This window comes from Arachis hypogaea, chromosome 20 (assembly GCF_003086295.3).
Source record: "Arachis hypogaea cultivar Tifrunner chromosome 20, arahy.Tifrunner.gnm2.J5K5, whole genome shotgun sequence".
Classification (NCBI taxonomy): domain Eukaryota; kingdom Viridiplantae; phylum Streptophyta; class Magnoliopsida; order Fabales; family Fabaceae; genus Arachis; species Arachis hypogaea.
Window position 1 is genome coordinate 5,165,756 of NC_092055.1, and position 26,526 is coordinate 5,192,281.

General features: G+C 34.1%; 2 protein-coding genes and 1 non-coding gene across 3 annotated transcripts; 1 reads left to right on the plus strand and 2 right to left on the minus strand.

Annotated features, from left to right (window-relative positions):
- Positions 1-2,304: 2,304 nt before the first annotated feature.
- LOC112784919 (uncharacterized) lies at positions 2,305-3,606 on the minus strand. Its single transcript, XM_025828282.3, has one exon. The coding sequence runs from the start codon at positions 3,262-3,264 to the stop codon at positions 2,644-2,646; it is 621 nt and encodes a 206-aa protein (XP_025684067.1). The 5' UTR covers positions 3,265-3,606; the 3' UTR covers positions 2,305-2,643.
- A 10,323-nt stretch (positions 3,607-13,929) lies between these two features.
- LOC114926097 (uncharacterized) lies at positions 13,930-14,595 on the plus strand. Its single transcript, XM_029296551.1, has one exon. The coding sequence runs from the start codon at positions 13,930-13,932 to the stop codon at positions 14,593-14,595; it is 666 nt and encodes a 221-aa protein (XP_029152384.1).
- Positions 14,596-26,160: 11,565 nt separating this feature from the next.
- Positions 26,161-26,266, minus strand: LOC112788371 (small nucleolar RNA R71). The gene has a single exon (XR_003195737.1). It is a non-coding gene; the product is annotated as a small nucleolar RNA R71 (small nucleolar RNA).
- Positions 26,267-26,526: the final 260 nt, after the last annotated feature.

Below are 26,526 nucleotides of genomic sequence, written 5' to 3' on the forward strand. Positions count from 1 at the left end.
TATCTAAAACTAGAATAATATCTTTTCCTCAAAATAATATTTGAATTTAAATTTAAATTTAATTGACAAGTCTTCGGTTGATGGGTGGGGACCACATGTTTTGTCCATTCTGCAGCTTCTAATATGTGTTTTCTGGGCTGAAAACTGAGTTAGAATAGCCCAGAAATCGCCCCCAGCATTTTTCTGCATTTTCTGCACGTGGCGCGTACGCGTCGATGGTCTTTTTCGTGAGTCACGCGGACGCGTCGGTCACGCGCACACGTCGCTGTGCAAATCTTCAAATCACGCGTATGCGTCAGTCACGCGTACGCGTCGCTCCTCGCTGCCATCTCCTTTGCTTCTTGTGCTGTAGAAACTCCATCAAATTCCGCCGAATGCTACCTAAAATAAACAAAATTGCAAAAGACTCAAAGTAGCATCCATATTAGCTAAAAGATAATTAATTCTTTATTAAATTTAACAAATTAGATGCAAAATTTATTTTAAAAATAAGACTAAACACGCTGATACATGATGATATTTAGGTGTGTTTAAGTGTGTTTAGAAAAAAATTTATTTTTTATTAAGACACAATTAAACAGAAAAGACAGATGTATTAGACTGAATATGAATGAGTGTCATATTTAAAATATGTTTGGCACATAAATCCGGCGGTGTTCCATAAAATTAACCACTAAAAAATTGGTTTGATTCAATTGATGTATAGTTTTATTATATCATTTTTAATTTTTGATCAATTCATTTACAAACTTTTTTTTTTTTATCAATTTTCGATTAACCAGGTGAAATCAACCGATTCGATTGAGTTCTTGTATTGATGCTGAAAGTAGAGAGTTTAGTTTTGTTTAGGGAAGTTAGATAAGTAGCAATGATTACGAACTGATTAAGTAGATAGATATGCACGTTTGTTTGGGTGTGGATTTGGGTTTTGCAGGCTCGTGATATTAGTTATACGGCGAAGTTGTTCCACATGTGATTCCATATATAAATTCAAACATGGGATTAAGAACATAAAGTTATTTCTAAGTTCTAACATTAGTAGGGGGAGCTGGGCTTCCACGTACTTTACGGTACTACTTTTTCTTTCACTATCAATCAAAATTCATGAGAGTCGGTGTCCCTTTTCATGCTCTCTTCCAATTATTAAGTAAGTAAATATCCATATCAATGGAAATAGTTACAGAATATAATAATGCTAAATACCAGGCAGAGGAATATGAAGGCTTATTTTTTCGGTTATGGAAACCACGAATGTGTTGTATTTTGTTATGAATTTTTGAGGTGTTAGACCAATGTGTGGCGTAACTTTTTTTGAGTTGCAGTGTGAATAATTTAGACCATGCGAGTTGTGTATATGAAAAAGGTGATGATCAAGTCGGAAGGTCAGAGTTGTAAGTAGAGAAATTTTGAATCTTCGACAAAATAAATCGGACCGTCCGTGTTTTATGTATAGTTAATTTTTTTTAGAAATCCGTGTTGTTGGAGTAAATCGAACTGTCCAACAAGACTTCTCCCACTCGCACGGTTTGATTTCTCTTCTGCTGACACCACATACATGTAAAACACACCTGAATTCCATAACGAAGTCCTACCCATCCTCACCTCCATAATAAAATTAAAAAGTGGAATATGAACTAACTTTGTAATTAGTAAATGAGAATAAAGATAAGATGAGAATGAGATAAGCCTCGAAGTTGTTGATGATGCAGATTGCAGAGAGCAGGTTCCTTCTTAGTATTCTCTTTTTTATTTCCAATTAAGTGGACTCAAAGTAGAATTGTTAACTAATCTCATCCCAAAATGTACCACCTCGAGAAGCAGAAAAGCCATGTGCATGACAATTGACATGACACACACCACTTTCAGTTTGTGTTTTTTTGTGGGGAATGAGGATTGGAAACCCGCCAAAATAAGTAGTTCCCTTATTTGGTCACGGTTAAAGGAGATGTATTTGTATCCCCTATGGTTAAAAACAGGGGTTCTATTTATACTGTAACAAAAAGTTGAACATGCTTTGTACTTTCTATAATTTGTCTTCATGCTCCTCCTCTTAAATGCTTCAAAATATATTCATTGTCACAAAGCGGTAGGTGCTTAATTTACTGCTACAGACTGAATCATATATGCCAGGAATGCAATCTTTCCTAACCCTGCCATAGAAGCAACCCACTTGCAGTGGACGAAGCAGTCAAGTGCAGGTAGCAAAACAGATATCAATTTTACTAACTCTAACATGCAAAACATTTATTGTTTAATAATACAATTATTAACTTTATAATTAACTTCACACACACAAAAAACAACTAAATATGAATTTTTACTTGTAATTATTATTTGACAAAAAATTACTTAGTAGACAATTATGTATATTCTCATATAATTCCTCAAATGCAAAGGGATCATGTTGGGATTTGGGACAAGCCAGCTCTAATTAACTCTGATATCCTATAATTGGGTCCTACAATTGACCTTGACTTCAAATATTTACACCCAAATTTCATCACCTCCAAAAGTCCAAACACTAATCAAGGAAGGTACAAGAAATTATGACTTGCTAATAATTACTAATAGTACTATAATCTGACACTAAAAGTGGTGGCACCGCCCATAACCACCGCAACCGCCATTGCAGTTTGGGCATAACTAGAGAAAGATGAAGCATTCCAATGACACAAGAGGGTTTTCCAGAGACTCATTATTAGCTGAAGATGACCACTTTCCCTCCTCCATGGCCGGATTATCCATTTTCCGGTCACCACTCTCAACTGCCGGTGCAGGGGCCTGCCTCACCCTTGCAGGGGACTGATTTGTTCCTCTCCTCTTAGATGGGCTCCGACCCACGACAGATCTAGTTGCTCCGTTGTCGGTTCGGGTTGCCGGAGACATAGAACGCCGGCTGGAATTCTCGCCGGCGTCACGGCGGCGAGTCTGGTTCCTCGATAATCCGTTCCCCATTTGGTCCCTGCTCTGAACAAGCCTCACCGACCCACCATTCCTCCTCGCCGGAGACTGCTCCGACCTCCTGACCGGAGACTTTCCGACCGTCCTGGCGGCGAAGTCACCGGAAAAGGAGCGATTTTTCTGCGTTCTGGCGGGTGATCTGTTTACTACCCTTTGGCGCGTTTCTTCTTCGTTGAAGGTTGTGGTGGAGACACTCTCGCTCAAGCTGCAAACTTCCTCAGAGAGTTGGGAGATCTCTTGGGGTTTGGTGGTGGCCATTGTTGCAAATAATGCATCAGCATCGTCGTCCTCGTAATTCTTCATCTCTGTATGGAAGGTTTTGGGCTTGTGGGGTTGTTGGGGTTGGAATTTGGAGAAGGTTGGTGGTGGGTTCCATTTGGGTGTCTCTGAGAGGACTTCTTTGACGGTCTTTTAATAATATCATCATCAGCATCACAATTATCACGCAATGATCATGTGAAAGGAAAGGCAAAGGAATCACAGTGGTGATGAAGGGAGTTGATATGGTCGGCGACGAATTTGAAAGTTTTCTTATGAATCTTGAGCTTAGCGAGAGATTAAGGTTGGAGAGAGAGTTTCGGAGGAAGAAAAAAGAGACTGTGGCAGAAAAAAAACATAAAGTGGAGGAAGGACATACAATTGAGAGATTTAGGAGATAATTTGTTCTTATTATAAAAAAAAGAGCAATGCTAGGGGCCAGCAACTTTTGTGATTGGTAGCCATCAAATAGCCATCAATGATGATCTAATGGTGTGAGATTGATGTGAGTTTTCATCCAATGACTCACCTTTTTCTGCTGGCTACATGCTGGCCAAAATTCAACAAAACTGCTGGCCCCCTAAACTTTTTCAAAAAAAAAATCAGCTACATAAATACGTTATTTAACATATTAATATGTGACTTGCTGTCAACTAATTATAAGAATTGAATTAAATAAATACGAAAGTGAATAGAAATTAATTTATAGTTTTATAATTATTAGAAAATGTAATGTCTATTGGCATCAAACTAATTCACAAAATATTCTTTTTTTTAATTTGTTAAAAAAATTTCGGTCTGGCCCCTTTTATCGCTTCTTACTAGAATAACATGTACGCCTAAACAAAACAAAGAAAGAAAATTATGAGGCCCATGTGGCCTAACACTATAAATAAATTGTTGACTGTCGTTAGACAATTTTTCTTTTTAAAATTAGGTTTAACAGTTATCAATACATGTAAAGAAAAAGCTAGACAAAGTTTAATTATAGTTTATGTTTGGCACAAATTAATTTTCAGAAGAAGTATATTTTGGTGTAATGCTATGTTTGATGTATGTTCAGGAATAGTAGTTTTCAACATTAATCTTTTATTTATTGTACTTTTTTTATGGACCCCATCCCGCCATTACAAGATAAAAAATAAAAAATACAATGTGGATGAAGAATAGTTCTTTATCTTTTACTATGTCAGAAGCTTCGAACTTTCACTTACCATATTATAGAGGGGAATTTTCTTTTTGGTGAAAAGTAAATTTCATTGAAGAGACAAGTTTTTAATTAAAAAATAATATCCACTCTTTATTAAAACTCCATTTTCTATGGTAGTATATATTATCCATTATAAACTGGACATACTTTCGAATTATTGGATATTTTGTTTATTAGAATTTAAACCCAGGTTATAGCAGCAACTAAACTAATATAAGAAGGTTGATGTGGAGTGAGTATTTTGAAACTAGAAGTGTTAAAATCGCATTATTAATGGACATGTGGCATTGCAAGAGTGAACAATAAAAACATAGCGGACAGAGTTGAAAGTAGGTGATATGTAGTCATTGTCTTTGTCTTTGAACTTTGAAGGCATCAATGAGAGAGGTAGAGGCCCCTACTCATAACTCATCAGTGTCTGCAATTCCTTTGCTGTAATCATTCTTTCTTTTTTGGCCTCACATTGTCATTCAAAGTTTTAGAATACGTTTGTTTCTTAGAACAGAACAGGACAAAACACCGAAAATAGGATAGGATAAGATACTAATAGAAAGAGATACAAAATTTTGTATTTTTGTATTTTATTTAGTGATAAACTATAACAAATTATAAAAATTTAATTTATTCTCATTTTTTTTTCATTCAAAAAATTTGAGATGAAAAATATAATAATAAAAAAATATAATTATGAAAAATTAATAAAAATAATAAAAAAAATGAAAAATAAGTTGTGTTCTTTGTTAGTGTTTCCGTGTCCTTTCTGTCAGAATAGACACAAAATATACTAATTTAATGTCTTTAGACACACTGTTTCTGTCCATGTCTCCTCTGTCAAACATGATTTTGTGTCTGTGTCCATGTCTTAGTGTTCTGTCTTTGTAAACAAACGCAGCCTCATGGATCACCTCTTAAGGCTGAAAAATTAGAAAATGATGTATAAATTATATATATTCTTTCTTGGGAGTAAGGCTGGAAGCGAGTTAAGTCAACTCACGAGTCAGTTTAAACTCGATTCGTTAATAACTCGATAAGCTAAGTGAGCTTATGAGCTGAACTTAAGCCTCGAATTGAGTTCATAAAATAAATTAGCCGAGTTTGAGTTTGAATAAATTTAACTCATTAGCTCGCAAGTTGACTCGAATATATATTAAATTATTAGTACATATATCTTATATATATTTAGTTTATTATTATTTTTATATGATTTTGATGTAGGACATAAATAAAAAATTCATAATTAATAGATACAACACAACATATAAAATTAATATTTTTTAATATATATAAGTTATAATTTATTGATATAGAATTATAGATTATGTTCCTGTTATTTAAGACAGCTCGTGAGCTCGAATCGGCTCATGAACTTTCAGTGAGCCAAATTTAAGCTTAAGAAATAAGTTTGATTGTTAATGAGGTGGGCCGTGAGTCAAGCTCAATTTTCGTGAGTCGAGCTTGAACTTGGTCTAGCTCGACTCACTTTCAATCCTACTTGTGAGTGTGTGTGACCGATCATTAACTTTGTAGATTCAGCTAAAAGTAGATAAATTTTTTATGTAACTACTTAATTTAAGTGTTAGAGATATAATTATCAATGTTATTTTTTTTTATTAGTTTAAACTTTTGAGATGAATGATTTCATAACATAATATCAGCTCTATATCCAAAAAATTACGAATTTAATTCTTAATAAATTCTAAAAATAAAAAAATAATATAAGACAAATAAAAAAAGACTTATACAAATATAAGCAAACCTAATTCGTGTATTGTTGTTGTACAATATAATTTTTTTTTAAAAGAAGCCAGAGGATAATTGTAGCTGAACATGTGAAATGAAAATTTAAATGATTTTAAAATTTATTTAATTCATATTATTTTATAATTTATACCACTATATATATTATAATTATATATTTAATATATATTTTTTTTAAGTTATCAGAGATAACCAATTCTTTGAGTTCAGATTTCGATCGAAAGGAAGTTGGTTAACAATTGAACCCGAAACATAACGCTTAAGTAAGCTAAGTAACTACCTCTTGTAAATCCAATAGAGTAAAAAAATACTTTATTCTTAAATTATCTTTTAAATTTTAATATTAGAATAATTATTTATACATTTAGTCAATTAAACATTTAGTTATGGTTAATTGTGTATGAATAAATCGAATCAAAAGAAATCACCATTCAATTAAAAATAATGAACATAATCATCTACATACCTATTAAATTAAATATTCGATATATCCATTATTCACATTATTTAGTATTCTCATTATCTACCTATACTTTTCCTACTACTATATATATTTTAGTCACCAAAAAACAAATACTATTATATATACTTTATGGTTTATATTCTTAACTTTTTCTCTAATGTATAATAATTTATAGGAATTAAAGTTACTTAGTAACTTTTGATGTTTTTTATGTATTGAATGTTTTAAAGGTATAGTAATTATTAAAATCTAAATTTTTTTTTTTGGTTTTTTAATAAATACATTTTAACCAAATACTAATTTATTATTATCATAATTATTTTTTAACTAAACATGTATTGTTAGACTGCTACATGTTAATATAATTATTAATTGAGAAGCTTTTTCATAAAAAACACACAAAACTAAAATTTTTAATGTATTTATTTATATTTATTAAAGTAAAAACATAAAAAATTTATTAATAATAATTTAAATTTAACTAATATGTATTTTTAAAAAACATATTAAAGCTACTAATTGAAAAATATAATAAATACACAAAATTTAATTTTTTAAATATATTTATTAAATAAAATGTTTAAACTATTTACTAATAATAATTCTAATATATACCCTTAACCTTTATAATGATAAAATTATTCTAGTAATTTAACACATTTTTATAAATAAAATTAAGATTTAATTAATTTATGCATTAAAAATATAGTATAAAAATATAATAATAAAATTCTTTTAGTATTTTTATTGTATTTAATATATTGAAAATATAAAAAAATTATTTTTATAATAATTTTTATAAAATATTTTTTATAATATTTTTAATCTATATTCTTAGAACACGTATTAGTAAAATCCATAAAATTAAGTAGCTACATATACATATATATGATTAATTGATTATGGTTGAGGTGCGGCTCTCCATGTGAGACTCGAGTTTTGATCCGTGCTAGGAGTGGCAATGGGTAGGGTAGGGTAGGGTTTGGAGTCAACCCTAACTCTATTTGCGGGTTGAGATTTTTATATAAATTCAACCCTACCGTATTCGCAGGTTGAGAATATCTCAACCCTAACCCTACCCGCTCTTAACCCGCGGGTACCCGACTCTACCCGCGGATTACAAAAAAAGAAACAACATTATTATATAATTTGACGATAATTTAAAATAGAAATGACTTTTATGTAAAAAAAAGTTTATTAAATTATCAATTAATGATCTTCTTTTAATGACTAAGGATTTTTTGCATTTAATGAGAGGTCTTTGGTTCAACATCTACTTAAAACATATTTTTATATAAGTATATAACATATGCATATATAGAGTGCGGGTTGGTCGGGTAGGGTTGAGGCTCAACCCGCACCATACCCGACCCGTACGAGAATCCTACTCGCTATGGATCGGGTTGGCAACCCTACCCGACTGGGTAGGGTCGGGTTGGGTACCCGCGAGTAGGGTACATGTTGCCACCCCTAATCCGTGCGTCACAATTTTGTGTGTGCAAGTTAATTAGTATTAATTAATGTAGTGGATGCTAATTAAGTAAGCTGCTAGTGGAGCAGTAGAAGTAGACTTAGGGGGTGGAAAAATGTTAGGCATTCTATCCGAGATTTGTAATTTGGTCTGTATTTGATTTGATTTGATTTGGTTTGGTATGTTATAAAATAGGTACAGGTTTAGATTTTTATAAAAATTTTATTATGTTAATAGATTATGTCTAGATTCACTAATTAGTCTTATTGGCCTGTCAGGCCTATTTGGATTTGTTAATACATAATTATATATATAAATAATTTTTTATTATTAACAAAATTATGAGATATTTTAAATTTATTATATTTAATTATAAATAGTTTTGTATATTTTAAATATTTTAAAATTTAAATTTTTTAAATAATATTTTTATTTTTATGAAAAAAATTATTAGACTTTTTAACAGATTTCAGGTCAGACAAGTCTGAATAATAGATTAAATTTAGTATTTTAAAAAAAATCTATAGCAAGTTACAGGTCAAGTTCATGCGAATTGACTACATGACATGTCAGGCCTGTTAAGAGCAAAATCTGGTCTGGTCTATTTCCACCTCTAGAAGTAGTCAATGACATAAACATTGGCAGTAATGAGAAATATATATTAAGTATGAGTAGTATTTAAGGCTGTCTTTGATTTTAAGAACAGAAAAAGACAAGACATAAAAGATAAAAATATAAAAATTAATGTTATTATATTTTATTTGATAATAAATTAAAATAAATTATAAAAGTTTAGTTTTGTTTGTATTTAAAAAATTTTTAAAAATATAATAATAAAAAATATAATCATAAAAAATTAATAAAAATAATAAAAAAAATAATTTTTATTAATATATTTGTATTTTATTTTTCATCAATATAAATATAAAATATACTAATTTAATATCTATCTTTGGATATAATGTTTTTATTTATGTTTCAACTGTCAATAAACAAAAGCAGCCTAAGGACTCATGGAGGTGTGTGACCCACCATTAATCAAGTCAATCCTATATGGGCTACCAAAATTTCACATGACAAAGATTCATACAACCTCCATTGCTCAATATTTCATTACTCATTTAATCCAATGTATCTCAGCAGAAAAAAACAAAACATATGGAAGCATAAGCTTGCTAAGAGATTTCTAAGGTTTGGGTCAAGAAAAATGTTTTGTATGTACATTTGTCAAGGAGAGTCTATACATTTGACAAAAGTTTGAAATAATATATCTCAAGAACATGTGGATTCAATTATTTTATTATTATGAGAATGTGAGAAATATTTTTTATAGACAATGTGTAAATATTTTTAGAAAAATATAAAGAATTAATTTTTAGTTAATTAATATTAACTAATTTATTTTTTAAATTTAAAGTAAATACGATAATATTTTTAAAAAATAAAAAAACTAAAAAATATTGAATCTTTAATATTATATTATTCTTTAGTTTTAACATTTTTTTGTTGTTCACGGTATCCCCCAATCCGACATGCCAAGAACTAATCCGTTGCGGATCGGAACTCCATTTAAGGGTCTGCCGCTGACCAATGAGTTGTTGCATGCACAAGATGGAATTCGAACTCTCGACACTTATTTAAGCGGACGAGTGAACTGACTACTTGACCAACCCAAATTGGTTTTTTACTTTTAACATTGATATCCAGAAAATCAGATTCTGCAAGAACCACACTAGTTATTATATATTAAATTAAATGAGTAAAGTGTAGGGATCATAGTCATAAAGTGAGGTCTTTATTTATTAATATTATTGTTTTTTATGATAAAAAACGGTGTGTGGATCCATACCACGCCGCAATCATGGGTCATTTTACGTGCAGATTTTTTGTCCATTTAATAATTATAATTTATGATAAGATATGGCAACTAGTTTTAAGGATCCCTCGTTATATATAGCAAAAGCATTCACTAAAATTAATAATTAATATAAAATATATATTAAAATATAAAATACATATTAAAAATAAATTACATAATACATATATTTATACATAAATATATAATAATTAATATTAATATATAATTAATTTTTTTATAATAAATAGGAAATTGATTTCGGTGAGAAAAAAGAAACAAAAAACATATGATGTCTAATGAAATGGCAGAAGTTTGAAGCGGCGAAGTAAGAAATAAATAGGCATCAATTATAAAGGTTAATTATTATTGGAATTGCAAGCAATAATGGAGGGTAATAAATTAAATAATGCATGGGATCTAGGTCAAATGTGTGAAAATGTGCCTGCTTAAGTTTTTGGTTCACTTAACATTTATGCATGAATAGTGTAGAAAACGTGATGGCTACATGAATATTCTGCGTCAGCTTATTAAAATATGAACCCTATTGTACAGACACACATAACATGCATAAGCCAATATAAGCCATTCAAACATAATTTTTTTGTAATCTACACGGGGAATTTTATTTTTTTTTGGTCCCATAACCATAGATATGGTCTCATTTAACATTATTTGGTTGTACCTTTTTGCTTGGAGGTAACGTGATGTGGTTAATTTATTGAATAATTGATGTATTGGCATTAGATGTAACACCATTATTAAGTTTTAGTATATGAGTAGTGCTGCCACCCATGTGGTAGGCTCCCTCTAAGTATTTGATAAGGATGTGGAAATAACTACAAGAGAAGAATCCTATGATGAGGAGTTGTTTAATTAGTTGGCAAATTAATTAATATAAACTTTGTGTGTCAAGATATGAATAATTAAAATTCATTGTCATAGAAATCTAACTGAAGCTCAGTTGTCCAATCAGAGAATATTAAGATTTTTTTTTCAATTTATTTTTATTCCTATAAATAACAACAATTATAATGTCAGTGCAGAAAGGATAACATAAATGACACTATATTTTTGGTGACTAAATGACACTATATATATTATGAAAAGGGAGATATGGGACACTAAATAAACCAGGGGAGATTAGATATTACCAAAATAAAATATTTAATGTAATATGAAATTTGAATTTATTGATAATTCGGATTAAATACGATTTTATTCTTGAAGATATAGGCCGAAATTTTTTTTCATTCTCAATTTTTTTTTTGTATACAAAAAAATCCCTAAGATTTAACTTGGTTTTAAAATTGTCGTTACCTTAAGGACCAAAATCGTATGGAAGTGACAGCAGAAATGAAGATAGAGATGGATCCTAGACAACTTCTTCTTTTTCTTCGTAGAAGCAGAAACACTCAATTTCTCTTATTTCTTCTTCTTTTTTTGTTATATAATTTTTTTATAAGTAATTTGGTCCAAAATTTTAATATTTAAGTAAAAAGAACGATTTTTTATGAAAAAAGATTGAAGACAAAAAAAATTTCAACCTATATCTTAAAGACTAAAATCGTACTTGACCCATAATTTTACTTAACAAATGAGCTAAAAAAAACTAACTTAAGAAATATTTAACAAATGAAGAATTTAATTAAGATCATTGAATAATCATTAATTATGTATGTCATTTAGTAATATTTATTTAAATTACACATGATTTTAGGTTTCATAATAAATAAAGGTGTATTTAGATTGAATAATCATTAATTATGTATGTCATTTAGTAATATTTATTTAAATTACACATGATTTTAGGTTTCATAATAAATAAAGGTGTATTTAGTTAGAATAACAGATAAAAAAGAATAAGTAGAATTTATTTTTTAACTTGAAAAAGATAAAAGTTTTATATATAATAAAAGCTACATTAATAACTAGTTGTTTTAACTTTTGTGCTAAATATTATAAGTTAAAATAAGTAATTATAAATATCTTTAAATAAGATATATTAATAAAAATAAATTACTTTAATAAACCAAGTTCAATACAAAATTATGTAGATCTCTAAAACGGAATAGGCTACCTGAATGTCTCAAATTGTATTTCTATATAAATCGAATTGATTAAATTTAATATATGCAAATTTGTACTAAATTGAATCCAATAGATTCGAATTGCATGCAAATGGAAATTGTGTATAAATCGAAACAATTTGTTTCGAATTCAATATAAGCACTAAATCAAAACAATAAGATTCGATTTGTATTTGCATGTAAATCGAACCAGTTCAGTTCGATTTATAATGATACGTGGCCATTTAGGTAAATCGAATGCAATAGGTTAGATTTAGTATGTATTACACTATGTGAGTAAATCGAATGCACTTAATTCGATTTATACATTGCTGACGTCTATAAATACGAGCTCAACGTGAAATTCTCACCATAGTGAGAATCACAATGGTTAGTGATGAGAGTTTTGTAGCTCTTGTGCACTATAGAGGGTCTATTAAGAAAAAAACGCGATCAGATATTAAATTTACTGATAAGGACCCGCTGAGTATTTTTCTCAAACCTTCGACAAGTTTTGCTGAGTTTAAGGATACTATACTCCAGAAACTAGGTCTGCTTGGCGTCAAACGGGTGGAGAAGTTGTTCTATAGAATCCACATATCCGTGTTACGCGATGATGTGAAGTATGATTCATTTGTTATTGGCAGTGACCAAGACTTGCAAGTTCTGTACCATTGTCGCCGTCAGTTTCACGGGGTGAGGACTCCGGAACTGTTGCCTAAGCTTGTAGATGTGGTATCTAGTTTTGGAGGTTCAAATCGGAATCCTCAATCCTCAAGACATCCAACCTGCTCTAGTTCCATGCCTGTTGGTGCCTCGTCGGTTGCGCCGGTCATTGCACCTGAGGTAGTTTTAGTTGCTTCTCCTTCCTTTGCATTCAATCTAAACCGCAGTGGTGATACCGGAGTTAGTGGGTGAGCATGGCTCATTCGAGTTAGCCTCCGCCAGCACAGAGGTATTTGGAAGGTAAAATGATACAATAGTCCTCACACTTGTCTAGCCACATCGATATCTAGTGATCACAGGAAGCTTGATTATCATGTCATATCGGCCTTCATACTGCCCATGATTAGAGCTGATGTTGCCTTCTCGATCAAAGTACTGCAGAATGCCATGGAGGCACACTTCAGGTTCAGACCGACTTACAGGAGGGTTTGGATGGCTAAACAGAAAGTCGTGGTCTAGATTTACGGAGATTAGGAGGAGTCATACAATGACTTGCCACGATGGATATTGGGTGTTCAGATCACGATGCCAGATAGTGTTGCGGTGTTAATGACGAGTCCTGTGTGGGTTGGTGGGCAGGTGGATGACTCTGCAACTTATTTCTATCGGCTTTTCTGGACATTCTCACCGTGTATTGAGGCGTTTCGACATTGCAAGCCATTGGTCAGTATGGACGGTACCCACCTGTATGGAAAATACGACGGTACACTATTGGTCGTGATTGCATAGGATGGAAACTCCAACATCATTTCTATTGCATTTGCCCTTGTGGAGGGAGAGAATGCAAAGTCATGGTCATTCTTTCTATCTCACCTGCGACAGTATGTGACCCCTCATCCGGGTATACTTGTCATATCATATAGGCACAATGGGATAAAGGCTGCATTAGAAGCTCCTGACGGTAGCTGGCTTCCGCCTACTGCATATAGGGCTTTTTGCATCCGACAAGTGGCTAAAAATTTCGCGCTGAGTTTCAAGGGAAAGGATGCACAGAGGTGGTTAGTGAATGCTGCTTATGCCAAGACCGATGTCAAGTTTCACTACTGGTTTGACATTCTTCGTGCCGAAGATCCTGCTATGTGAGACTGAGCTAATTGGATTGACTATGCACATTAGACTCAGCATCGGGATGAAGGTCGGAGATTTGGGCACATGACTATGAATATATCTGAATGTGTGAACTCGATACTAAAGGGTGTGAGGAACCTTCCAGTTTGTGTGTTGGTCAAGGCCACTTATGGGAGATTGGCCGATCTATTCGTCTGGAAAGGCAGAGAGGCCGAGGCACAGTTAGGAACTGGGCAGCACTTTAGTCAGCGTCTGATTAAGGCGATTGAGGCAAATCTGAAGGCCTTAAGGTATTTTACGGTGACTTTGTATGACAGAGACAACTCAGAGTTTATTGTGGCAAAGACTACTCCGACAGGGAGTTTTTCACTGGGCATATACAGAGTATTCCTCACGGATCAAACACGTGATTGTGGCTATTTCCAGGCACTTCACTATCCATGTCGTCATGCCTTGGTTTACTGTGCATATGCACGCCTGACCTGGTCCACCTACGTACATGAGATGTATCGCCTTAACTCCGTGTTTGATGTTTATCGCATGGGGTTCACACCTCCAATTCCGGAGGGGTTTTGGCCGCCGTATGATGGTCCGACCGTCATACCTAATCCGGCCAAGAGACGTGCGTCTGAGGGGCGCCCCAGGACCACCAGGATCCAGACTACCATGGACGAGGCTGTCCCAAACAGGCCTAAGAGATGTGGGCTTTGTAGAAAGCTTGGCCACACACGTATGAGGTGTCCCCAGGAGGCATGACACTCGGTTCTGCATCTGCCAGTAATGTGTAGGGTTCACACCATTTATTGTTTCATGTTATCTTTTACCTGGTATCTATTAACCATTGTATGGTTTACTTCAGCGTTACTGTAGCGTGTTTAGGGTTTAATTTAAAAGCCATCACTTGTGTTTTCACGATGTTAATGTTATTTTACCAGAGATGCTTTATGTTAAATTTGGTTTGTTTGAGCAATTTATTTCACTGCATATGGACTCGTGTTTTACTAAAGATACATCGTATAATGTGAAGTAACGAACTCATCTAAAACTGAATACATAACATAACATGGATTACATGTTCTACTAAAGTCCTGTTAGTATTTTTTCATGACATAACATCACAATAAACTGAAATATATAACTAGCTGGCATACATAACTAAAACTGAATACACAACATGGAATGGGAAAAATATGAAATACATAAAACATGATACTAAATAGTGACATATCAATCCTCATAGCAGATGCGATCCAGTGAAGCATCGTCGAGGATGCCTGACCCACCGGACTTTGCGCCAAAGGAACCTCATCCTCCTCACCGCCCCCGTCGTCGTCGTTGTCTCCCTCCTGGGGGACAAACTCTGGTGTGCCAGCCTGTGCTGTAGATGGATCAGGCTGTGATGTACTAGGTGCTGGGAATGCAGAGCGGGTGTCTCGCTAAATGCAAATTTGTCGTCCATAGGTCCGAAAGGAGGCTCATTCAGGTCCACATCAACCCGAGCCTGGGATCCAACTACCGGAGACCTGCGTCTGGCCAACTCATCCTCCTGCATGATCATGTTGATCTCATCAAGGAAATGTGACCCACCACAATCCACGTCAAGTCCGTCACTGCCCATCAGCTTGGACAACATCTGACCTGGGCTAATGTACATCTGATGCTCAGCCAGACTGTCGTCACACGTAGGAACCCCGACGAAATAGTCTCCAAATCCGTGACTAGGGACACTGCCACCAGCGTCAGGTCCCCCATCCACTCCACCTCCTACATGGCTCCCCTCCCCACCCCCAGGATGACCATGACCAATATCCCTGCTAAACCCATCACCACCAACCCCACCACCTCCACCATGGTGTCCCCCTGAACCCCCTAAACCACCACCACCATCGTACCCTCCACCACCAGCACCACCTCCATGACTATCGTCGGCACCTCCGTCATCACCGTCACCACCATCATCGTCCTCACCACTAGAAGACATCAAATCTGTCTGGCCGAAAACCATGGAATCTTCAGAAGATCCATGAATGGAGGAGCTGCAGTGGACCGGTCAACTTGACGACATTTCTATTCGCCACACGGCACATGGACCTGAATAGTCATGACAGTGCAGCAGACCCCCAGCTATACTTACCCATGTCCTCTAGCCTGGCAACATAGGGTAGCCAACGAATTTGGAGGCGGGTACCTGAATTATCCCCAAACAGTTGTGTGGATAAGAGCATCATGACATACGCACTGGGATACCTCCTAACCGTCTCATTGTCTGTCCCCTACGGCAGCTCACTAAATGTCTCCTGGAACCATGTACACTTCACTGTGAACTTGTCGATGTAGTTCGCAGGAGGCAAAATACCCAACAGCTCCTCAAACCATACCCACGCTGGCCGGCCCCCGTTAATATGTCGCGCAAAGTCCGTAAGGCATCCACTAACATACTGACCGTCGATCGGGATCCCTAACTGGTATGTCACATCCTGGAGCGTGATTGTGCACTCCTCGAAATGCATGTGAAAAGTGTGCATCTTATGCCGCCATCTCTCGACGAATGCACTGACTAATGGCTCGTCCAGTCGAAACCATATCTCCTTCAGTCTTGCAAGATGGTATAAACCGGCCATCTCCAAGTACGGAACGATCCTATCGTCTAACGGCATACCGTGTTGTCGTCTCATGCTGCTGATGCAGCGACGAGGCTGCACAAAGATAGAAAATTCCTTATCACAACCGTCACAATACACTTTTCAATGCATGAAAATCCACAAACGATAAACATGGCATGCTTTAACTTTAAAAAGTTATTTACAATATCGCCCAAACTTTAGTAATCGAACCAAACACAAAACTCTGAAAACCTCATGAACAAATTCCATAAAAAAACCCAAAGCATTTAGTCCCACACGTTTATACAGAGAATACAAAAATGATTTAAAAACTGAAAAAATGTAACATATCCTAACATTTCTAATCATAACTATCTAACTCAAAAAATCACAATTACAAAAATATTTATATTACTTTTTTCAATGAACTCAAGAAATTTATAGCTATCGCTACTCATAAATCAAGTCTCATTGCACATAAGACTAAGAACTTTAGAAATCTAACATATCCTACATTCCAAAATAACCTTCTTAGGTACCATTTCAACTTATCAAAATCTAACCACCTAATAGCTTACTACTTCTAACATTCACTTATATCAAATTTTTTTCCCTAATCCCTAATTAAAGACTCTAACCAACTACCACACGATTTATGATAACATTACTAGAATGACTAATCAATGTTTAAAAAAGGAAAATTTCTTCACTAACCTCGAGGTGGATGGCGCCAGCAATATGCGCGACTCCATCTAGCCGATATAGACTATTTGGATTGTCCTCCATGTGTCCAGCTTTGATTTTTCCTCGGCGGCTTTCCAAAAATTTTGGATCTGGGTGGTGGAGTTAGGTGTGGGGTTTGGATGTTTTGTAGTTCGAATGAATGAAATTCGATTTGTATATATATATATATATATATATATATATATATATATATATATATATATCAACATTGAGCATAAATCGAATCCATTAGATTCAAACTACTTGAGGGAGATGTTGCTTGTAGATCGAATCTATGGGTTTCGATTTACAAAAACCATTAAATCGAAACTATTGGCTTCGATTTACCATGGGCAGCTCTTTCACGTGTCTAAATCGAATTGAATGGGTTTGATTTACATGCAAATACAAATCGAATCTTATTATTTCGATTTAGTGCTTATATTGAATTTGAAGCCAATTGTTTCGATTTATACACGATTTCCATTTACATGCAATTCGAATCTAATGGATTCGATTTAGTACCAATTTGCATAAATCGAATTTAATCAATTCGATTTATATAGAAATGCAACTTGTGACATTCAGGTAGCCTTTTTCGTTTTGGGAGATCTGGATAATTTTGGAGGAGACTTGGTTTATTATAGTAATTTACCCTAATAATAAGATTGGAAGAATTTCACCTGTACTAGAATATTTTATCGGTACACTGGTATTCATTGACTCTGCACCATCAAGATATTGATTTAAAAATGTGGACTGATGACATTTTTTATGTAACCTTTTAGGTATAGCTGCTAAAAATTGGAAGCATCGTCAGGTGTGTAGCGAATTTTGTGTTAACCGAGGTATGATTGTATGAAGATTATGCCCTGCTGTCCCTGGCGCAGGCTTCCCTTGTTGGTGGCTTGGTGGCTGGTTCCTTGGATGGCTTATCTTTTTTTTTTGGTTTGGCTGGTTTCTTGTTACAGGGTTAATGGACTTTTTTGGTGCATGGTTCTTTTGTATGATTTTGAGGGTAACGAATCCGTTTTTGGTGCATTATTTTTGTATGGTATTTTTGGCCAGCATTGTATGATTTCGTATGATTTTTGGTGCATTGTTTTTATATGATTTTCGGCGAACTTGTTCTTACATTTGTACAATATGGATAATATTAGTATATTTTTATTTTTTTTATTTAATCTAATTTGATTCATATAATTTAAAATTTGAATAAATATAATTTAAATTAACGATTCAATTTAATTTGATAAAAATAAATATAATCGTATTATTGTACTCATATAATTAATTATATTTATTCGGTTTCAAAAAAATTAACTATTTAAAATTATAATTTTAAATAAAAAATAATATACTTGTATTGTTTTTAAAAAATGACAAGCAAAACATATTTTTTTGTTTTTATCATTTTAAGCAAAAAAATATCTTTAACTATATTTTTGAGGAAAGACTTATTAGTCTCTTTCGATATTATGTATATGATACATTCTAATGTTATTAATTTGAAGGATTACATACATCTATTTTTTTGTTGAGATACTTGAAGGCCATATTTGACCGCTGAGGTCCCCTTTAAAAAAAAATAATACGAGAACCTTTATGTAATTCTAGGGTGTATATGTAATACGCAATGAATGTATGTAATCTTTCAAATTAATATATGTATAGATACATATATCGATAAACCTTTTGAAAAACTAACTTAATAACTATGTGTTATGTCTAAATTGCTTTTATAGAATAAAAAAATATAATTAAAAGAATAATTAAAAATTTCGTCTAAACTTCAGCCCCTCTATATTAAAAGTTTAAGATCGTGCGAGTTCATGGTATATTCTATCATACTCTATCTATACCCGTAATATATTATATAATATATATTTAAAATTATATTTGTAGTGAAAGAAGTAGATATTGAAACCTTCTTCTTGTAAAAACTCAAAGTAACTACTAAACTAATCATTTAAATTATTAATTTAGTATGTTAGTTTTTTTTATAAAGTTAACTTAAAATAAATAACTAATTTATCTTTGTTTGTGTTATTTTAATTTTATTAAGAACTTGATGATCATGCTATTTGTATTATGTTAGATTTTTTTAAGATTTTATTGTTTTTAATTTTAATTTGAACTTAGTATTTTATTTTTTATTTTGTTAATATGTATGAAATATAGAATGATTGAATTTTATATTTACTTGAAAAAATTTGGTTTTTTTTATAAGCAGGGTCGCCCGATCGAATAAAATAGGATTGAGAAATTTAGGATATAAGTAAAGTTAGAGTTGAATTTTTAAAAAATTTTCAACCCACAAATAAAATTATAGTAAAATTTAAACTCTATTTTACCTTACTTCACCATTATGCATACAAGACTAAATAAAACGAATTCTAATATAACTGATTATATTAGTCTACTGGAGCCTCAAGCACATAACTTCCAAATTTTCCTAACTTTTGAATTGTTTATTGCATTTTGTTTGACCATTCCTTAATTTTTTATTTGCTAGCCTTGTATAATTAAGTTAAGAAGCTTATTCGTTCATGTTGTTTTTTAACGTTTTAAAAATACTTTTGTAAAAGCCCATCAAGTTGAGGATCCAACAAAGCAAACTTTTCAAATACTTATATGGCTAGCTAAGGAAGAATCGGCTTTTCTCTCGTAAGGAGAGCTGTTTCTCTCTAGGTAGCTAGAGATGTGACCTTAAGAAGAATACGGTGCTTCTCCGATTGGCGGAGCTTCATCCGATCTTGTCATTCCACTTCAAACACGTTATCAACATCTTTAGAGTCTACAATCACTTTTGTCTGTCTGGAACCAAAGACGAGTGTGGTGGTGAAGCCAATGTCTAATCCCACAAGAGAGGGTTATAGAGGAGATGTTTTGGATCTGCAAGACAATGCAGAGGCTAGGAAAGCGCCAGCAAATCAAAAACTAGTAGGAAAGGTGCTAACAAGCAAAAATCTAAATGCAACAACAGTTAAAAAATTCATAGACAAAATGTGGGGTAACCCTCAAGGTTTGGTCATCTCCAACACAGGAACAGAGTCTTATATTTTCAATTTCAGCAATCAAGAGGATGCCAAGAGGATTTACAACGACGGTCCATGGAGGGTGTTGGGACATATGCTGAGCCTGCAATGGTGGAGACCCGAGGTGTCTAAGTATGAGGTAAATTATGATCTTCTTCATATTTGGATTCAAATATATGATTTATCCCTAGATAAGATAAATAGAGAGAATGCTGAAAAAATAGGAGCTACTGTGGGAAGAGTGATTGAAGTGGAAGATTCTTTTGTGGAAGAAAATTTACTCAGAACCTTCTTTAGAATAAAGGTAGAGTTAAATACCCTTATTCCTCTAAAAACTGGATTTTGGTTTCAAAGGAGAGAAGAAAATTATTCGTGGGCTAAGATAAAGTATGAAAAGCTGTGTGATTACTGCTATAATTGTGGAAGAATTGGCCATGATAGGAGAGTATGCAAAATGGAAATGGCTATGGCAGTTGAAAATCCAGAACTACCAAGATATGGTCCAAATCTTTCAATTGCAGGATTAAGACCGATTGCTGCTTCAGCTGCAAGGTTCGACATTCAATTACAGAAGCAAATAAACAGTGATGGGGAGAACCAGATTTGGGAGGCGTGTGAAGAAAGCCTATGGAATGGAGAGTCCAAGCAAACGAAGCCAAGAGATGAGATAGGGTCAAATCAACAGCATGGTATGTTTGCAGAAGCTAGTATGATTAGTGACAACCAAGAGAGGGTAGAGGATACAGATAAAAGACAGAGATTGAGACACATGGAAGAAGAAATTGCAGTTGGGGAAAATAAAGGGCTAGATGAAAAGTATGTGACTGGAGAGGGTGACATGACTTATTAGAAAAGCAAGAACGGACAGAGTAGAGACAGATGAATGGAAGTAGAAGGAGGATATGAAGCAGAAGAGACTGATGTTATGAGTTGTCAGAACCCCTTTCAAGAAAGATCTAGAGAGGATGAAAGGGAGAGAAGAGCTAATGAATATATTGGGCCTAACCAATTGGGCCTAAGTGGGAAGCACAAGTCTCAAATAAAGCAAATTGAGCTAGACATAGAAATATTAAAAGGGAAGAAGGCCTTGGAGATGGAGGTTATGAAAGTGGGCTGGGCAAATGATAATAAAAATTCCAATATAATAGGTCAAAGCTTTTCACTAAACAGATCAGTAGAAAAGAATACTGGTCCTAAAAGCATAGGAAAAAAGGGAAAGAAGACACAAGTGCATGGAACTGAAATAGGGGAGTATTATTTTGTGGAACTTCCGAGTGATGATGACGATGATGATAAGACACGAACTAGCAAGGAGGAGAAGATACCAGAGGCATTGGAGATAAAGCTAGTGCATGGCATCAACCAAAAGCTGAAGATCAAGAGAAAGTAGGAAGAGATTAGGCAGCAAGAGATAATAAGAGCAGGGACAAGTATTGATGAGCAAGAGAGTGAAGAAGAGACAAGTAAGAGAACCAGAAGAGAACTAGTCAAAGGAGGTGAAAATGATGGCATAATGGGTTTATATGAAGATGTTACTGGTGAATATGGACACAAGGCTGAGGAGGCGGGCCTAAACATGCCCCACCCTCAGCCATGAGTGTCATTAGTTGGAACTGTCGTGGGATGGCGGCTCCCGCAACAGTATCCGAATTGTTTAATCTGTGTAGACAGATAAAACCCGCTATGGTTTTTTTTTTTTTATGGAAACTAGAGCTAAACAAGAATATATCAATAGAGTTAGGAGAAAGTTACATTTTGATAAATTCTTTTGTGTAGAACTCCGGGGGATGTCTGGCGGTCTATGTCATTCTGGAATAACAAAATTAATGTTGAAGTTTACTCGTAGACCAATAATCTTATTAATGTAAATATGAGGGACAAAAAAGGGAATAAATATATCAGCCACTTTGTTTATGGAAACCTAATGTATTCACAGAGAAAGAAGCTATGGAGAGAACTGGCAGCTAATACGGAGGATCCGCTGACTCCGCAAATGTTCATAGGAGACTTTAATGATATCTTAAGCCAGGAAGAGAAAATTGGGATGCATCCAAAACCAGTTAGTCAAATGATAGAATTAAAAAATTTTGTGGACTACAACGGCCTAATGGACTTGGAGTTGCAAGGGGAAAAGTTTACGTGGTTCAGTAATTCAAGAAGTGGGTTCATCATGAGGGAGAAGATTGATAGAGCTCTAGCAAATTGGGAATGGCGGAAATTGTTCCAACATGCCAAATTGGAGTCCTTGCCTTCAGTAAGCTCGGACCATTGTCCTATTGTCTTAACACCGGAACCAAAGAAAAAATGCAAAAAAAATTTCAAATTTGAAACTTTTTGGAAGGATCACAAGGAATGTGAGGAGATCGTTAGAAAAGGGTGGAATAGGAGAACAAAGAGGGTTAGCGGATGGGGTAGCTTAATTGATAAGATGAATAATTGCAAAAAAGAATTATAGAGTTGGAGTAAAAAAATATTTACTAGAGCGGATAAAGAGATAACTAGGCTACATAAGGAACTTCAGCATCTTCAAACAGCAAATTTTTCAGTAAATCAACAAGAAAGGATAGTGCAAATTAAGGAACGAATTAAACAGTTATGGAAACAAGAAGAGATGTATTGGGGGCAAAGGTCAATATTAAAATGGATACGATTTGGGGACAAAAACACAACATTTTTCATGCAACAACAATCCAAAGAAGGGATAGGAACAGGATTGAAAAGCTTAAGAACTCACAAGGAGAGTGGGTCTGTGGAAGCGTGGAGGTGATGAAGCTCATTGAAGACTATTATACTGATCTATTCAGGGCCTCACAAAGCAAAAATTTGAAATAGTGTGTACAAAAAATTCCAAAGAAAGTGACTCAAGAGATGAATGAGGGGTTAACAAAGCAAGTAACAGAAGAGGAAGTTAAGGAAGCAGTTTTTAGCATGGGAGGTTTAAAGGCACCAGGTCCGGACGGGCTCAACGGTTTGTTTTATCAGAGGCACTGGAATGACATAAAAAAACGAGGTATGTGATGTGGTTAGAGAGTTCTTTATAAATAAATCTTTACCTGATGAAATTAGTGAAACAACGGTAGTCATTGTTTCTAAGATTAAACAACCAGAAAGCATGAATCACCTTAGACCTATCAGTTGTTGTAACTTCATCTATAAGATTATTTCAAAGATTCTAGTAATGAGGTTGAGGAAGATTCTAGACAAAGTGGTGTCCCCGACCCAGAGTGCCTTTGTAGGAGAAAGGTTAATTCAAGATAATATAGTGATAGTTCAAGAAGCACTACATAGTCTTAGAAGGAAAGGAAGGAGGGAATCAAAAAACTTAGTTATCAAGTTAGACATGAATAAAGCATATGATAGAGTGGAATGAAATTTCTTAAAAAGAATGTTAAAGGCTTTCGGGTTTACTGAGAATTGGGTACAACTAGTCATGAAGTGTGTCAGAAGTGCGAGCTACAGGTTCAAAGTGAATGGGGAGTTGTCACAGAAGGTGATACCCTAGAGAGGTCTGAGGCAGTGATGCGTGAGCATCTTGTCTATCTTTTCCTAGTGAATTTGCATCTAATTTGTTGAGTTTAATTAAGAATTAATTATATTTTAGCCACTATGGATGCTATTTTGAGTTTTGTGCAATACTGTTTATTTTAGGTAGCATTTGGCGGAATTTGATGGAGTTTCTACAGAGAAAGAGAAGAAGCCAAGGAGATGACCAGCGAATACCGACGCGGACGCATGCCTCACGCGACCGCGCGGAATGGAGGAAATCGCAATGACGCGATCGCGTGCCTGACGCGATCGCGTGGACTGGAATCTGCACAAATGACGCGAACGCATGGACGACGCGGACGCGTCACATGAGCGATCTGGATAATTGACAGAAAACGCTGGGGGCGATTTCTGGGCCGTTGTGACCCAGTTCTTAGCCCAAAAATCACAGATTAGAAGCTGCAGAATGGACAGAACAAGTGGTCCCCACCCATCAACTGAAGATCTGTTAATTAATTCAAATTTAAATTCAAATCTTAAATTAGGAAAAGATATTATTTTAAGTTTAATTTTAAATATTAGATTTTAAATTTATTAGGATTAGTTATAAAAAGGGATCTGATGCCATCAGATTGGAACGCGGTACATTTTTACCAGAATCCTTATTTTCTCTTTTCCATAAGCAACTAAACCTCCATTGTTAAGGTTAGGAGCTCTGTCTATTGTATGGATTGATAATATTATTTTTCTATTTTAATTCATGTTTTGATTTATATTTCAATAATTATTTTCGTTCTTTATTTTATGAATTTGGGTGGAACGGAAGTATGACCCATGTTCTATTTGAGTTCTTGTAAAACTTGGAAAAGCTCTTTACTTGAACAATAGCTTGAAAACATATTATTCTGAATTTCTAATTGTTTGTATTTAACGGGATACGTGACATATAATCCCTTTATCTTTGAATAATTAGGATTCTTGTGGCATATAAACTAGGATTCGATCATCACCCTCTAATTGAAATTAATTGACCAAGAAATTGGCAGTTGATGAATTTTAGAGGAGACTAGGAAGGTCTAAGGAATTAGGGTCTAGTCATAAATAGTTTGCCATGAATTAAATCTTGTATAATTAAAATAGTTAATAAGAAAAGTCAATCCAGAAAATAGATAACTCTGAAGTCTTAACTGCCTTCTCCATATATTATTCCCAACTTAATTACTTGCCCTTCTTCAATATTTTTTATATTGTTTAATCTCTTTTATACTGCATCTCAACACCAATTTTTGTTTGTCTAACTAAACCTATCAAACACTATTGTTGCTTAGTCCATCAATCCTCGTGGGATCGACCCTTACTCACGTAAGGTATTACTTGGTACGACCCGGTGCACTTGCCGGTAGGTAAGTGTGGTTGTAAAAATACCGCACCAAGTTTTTGGCGCCGTTGCCGGGGATTGATTGTGATTAACAACTACTCGTTGTTTGATTGCTTAGATTAGATAATTTTTTTTATTTTTTTATTATTATTAATTTTTATATTTTTTTATGTTGCATTTTTTTTACGATTATTTTTTTTCTTTTTTCTTCTCTTTACGTTTATTTTTCTTTTTTTTATTTTTTTATTTTCCCTTTCGTTTACGTTATCCCCCCTTTTTTTTCGTACCTTTTTTTTCTTTTATAAAAAAAATTTATATTTAAATAAATAAAATAGCACAAAAAATTTTTCTTTTTTTTATTTTTTTATTTCTGAATTTAAGTTTGGTGTTACCCAGTTAATTTTATTTTTCTGTTTATTTTTTCTTTTAAATTTTTGAATTTATTTATTTATTTATTTAGTATTTTTATTTTATTATTTTACACAGGTTACCTCACAGGGACTTCTCTGCACTCTGACGTAGAGAGTCTCATTTTTTCTTGTTTTCTGCTTGTGTATGCGCAGGAACAGAGACAAAGAACTTCTCTTAGACTTTGATCCTGAACCTGAAAGAACTTTCAGGCGACGTTTACAACAAGCAAGACTTTGCAAGACTGCAGAATTCACTATGGAAAATAATAACGCTAATGCCAATGTGGTAAATCCGAATGGGGATGATCAACAGAGAAGAGTGCTTGGCTCTTATTCTGCTCTTACTGGAGATCTTTATGGAAAGAGCATTGTAGTGCCTTCTATAACTGCAAACAACTTTGAGTTGAAGCCATAATTGGTCACCCTGGTGCAACAGAACTGTCAGTATCATGGACTTCCTCATGAAGATCCAAATCAGTTTATTTCTGATTTTCTACAGATATGTGATACTGTGAAGACAAATGGAGTGAACCCAGAGGTGTACAAAATCATGCTCTTCCCATTTGCTCTGAGGGATAAAGCAAAGTTATGGCTAGATTCCCAACCAAAGGAGAGTCTGAATACTTGGGACAAGGTTGTCACTGAGTTTCTCACAAAATTTTTCCCACCAAAGAAGCTGACTAAGCTTAGGTTGGAAGTTCAGACTTTCAGACAGAAGGAGGGTGAAACTCTTTATGAAGCTTGGGAGAGATACAAGCTACTGACTAGGCAATGCCCTCCGGACATGTTCTCCAAGTGGACCTAACTATATATTTTTTATGAAGGCTTGGGTGAGATGTCCAAGATGAGCTTAGATACCTCTGCAGGCGGTTCATTGCACAAGAAGAAGACACCAGAGGAGACTATTGAGCTGATTGAATTGGTTGCAAGAAACCAATATTTATACTCATCTAACAGGAATCCTGTGAACTCTGAGACCGCTCAGAAGAGAGGCATGTTGGAAGTAGAAGCTGTTAATGCTCTTCTTGCTCAGAACAAGCTTATGTCTC

What these genes read in the sequence shown, in the direction of transcription:
- LOC112784919 (XM_025828282.3), bottom strand. Translation starts at nt 3,264, where the DNA reads ATGAAGAATTACGAGGACGACGATGCTGATGCATTATTTGCAACAATG.
- LOC114926097 (XM_029296551.1), top strand. Translation starts at nt 13,930, where the DNA reads ATGAATATATCTGAATGTGTGAACTCGATACTAAAGGGTGTGAGGAAC.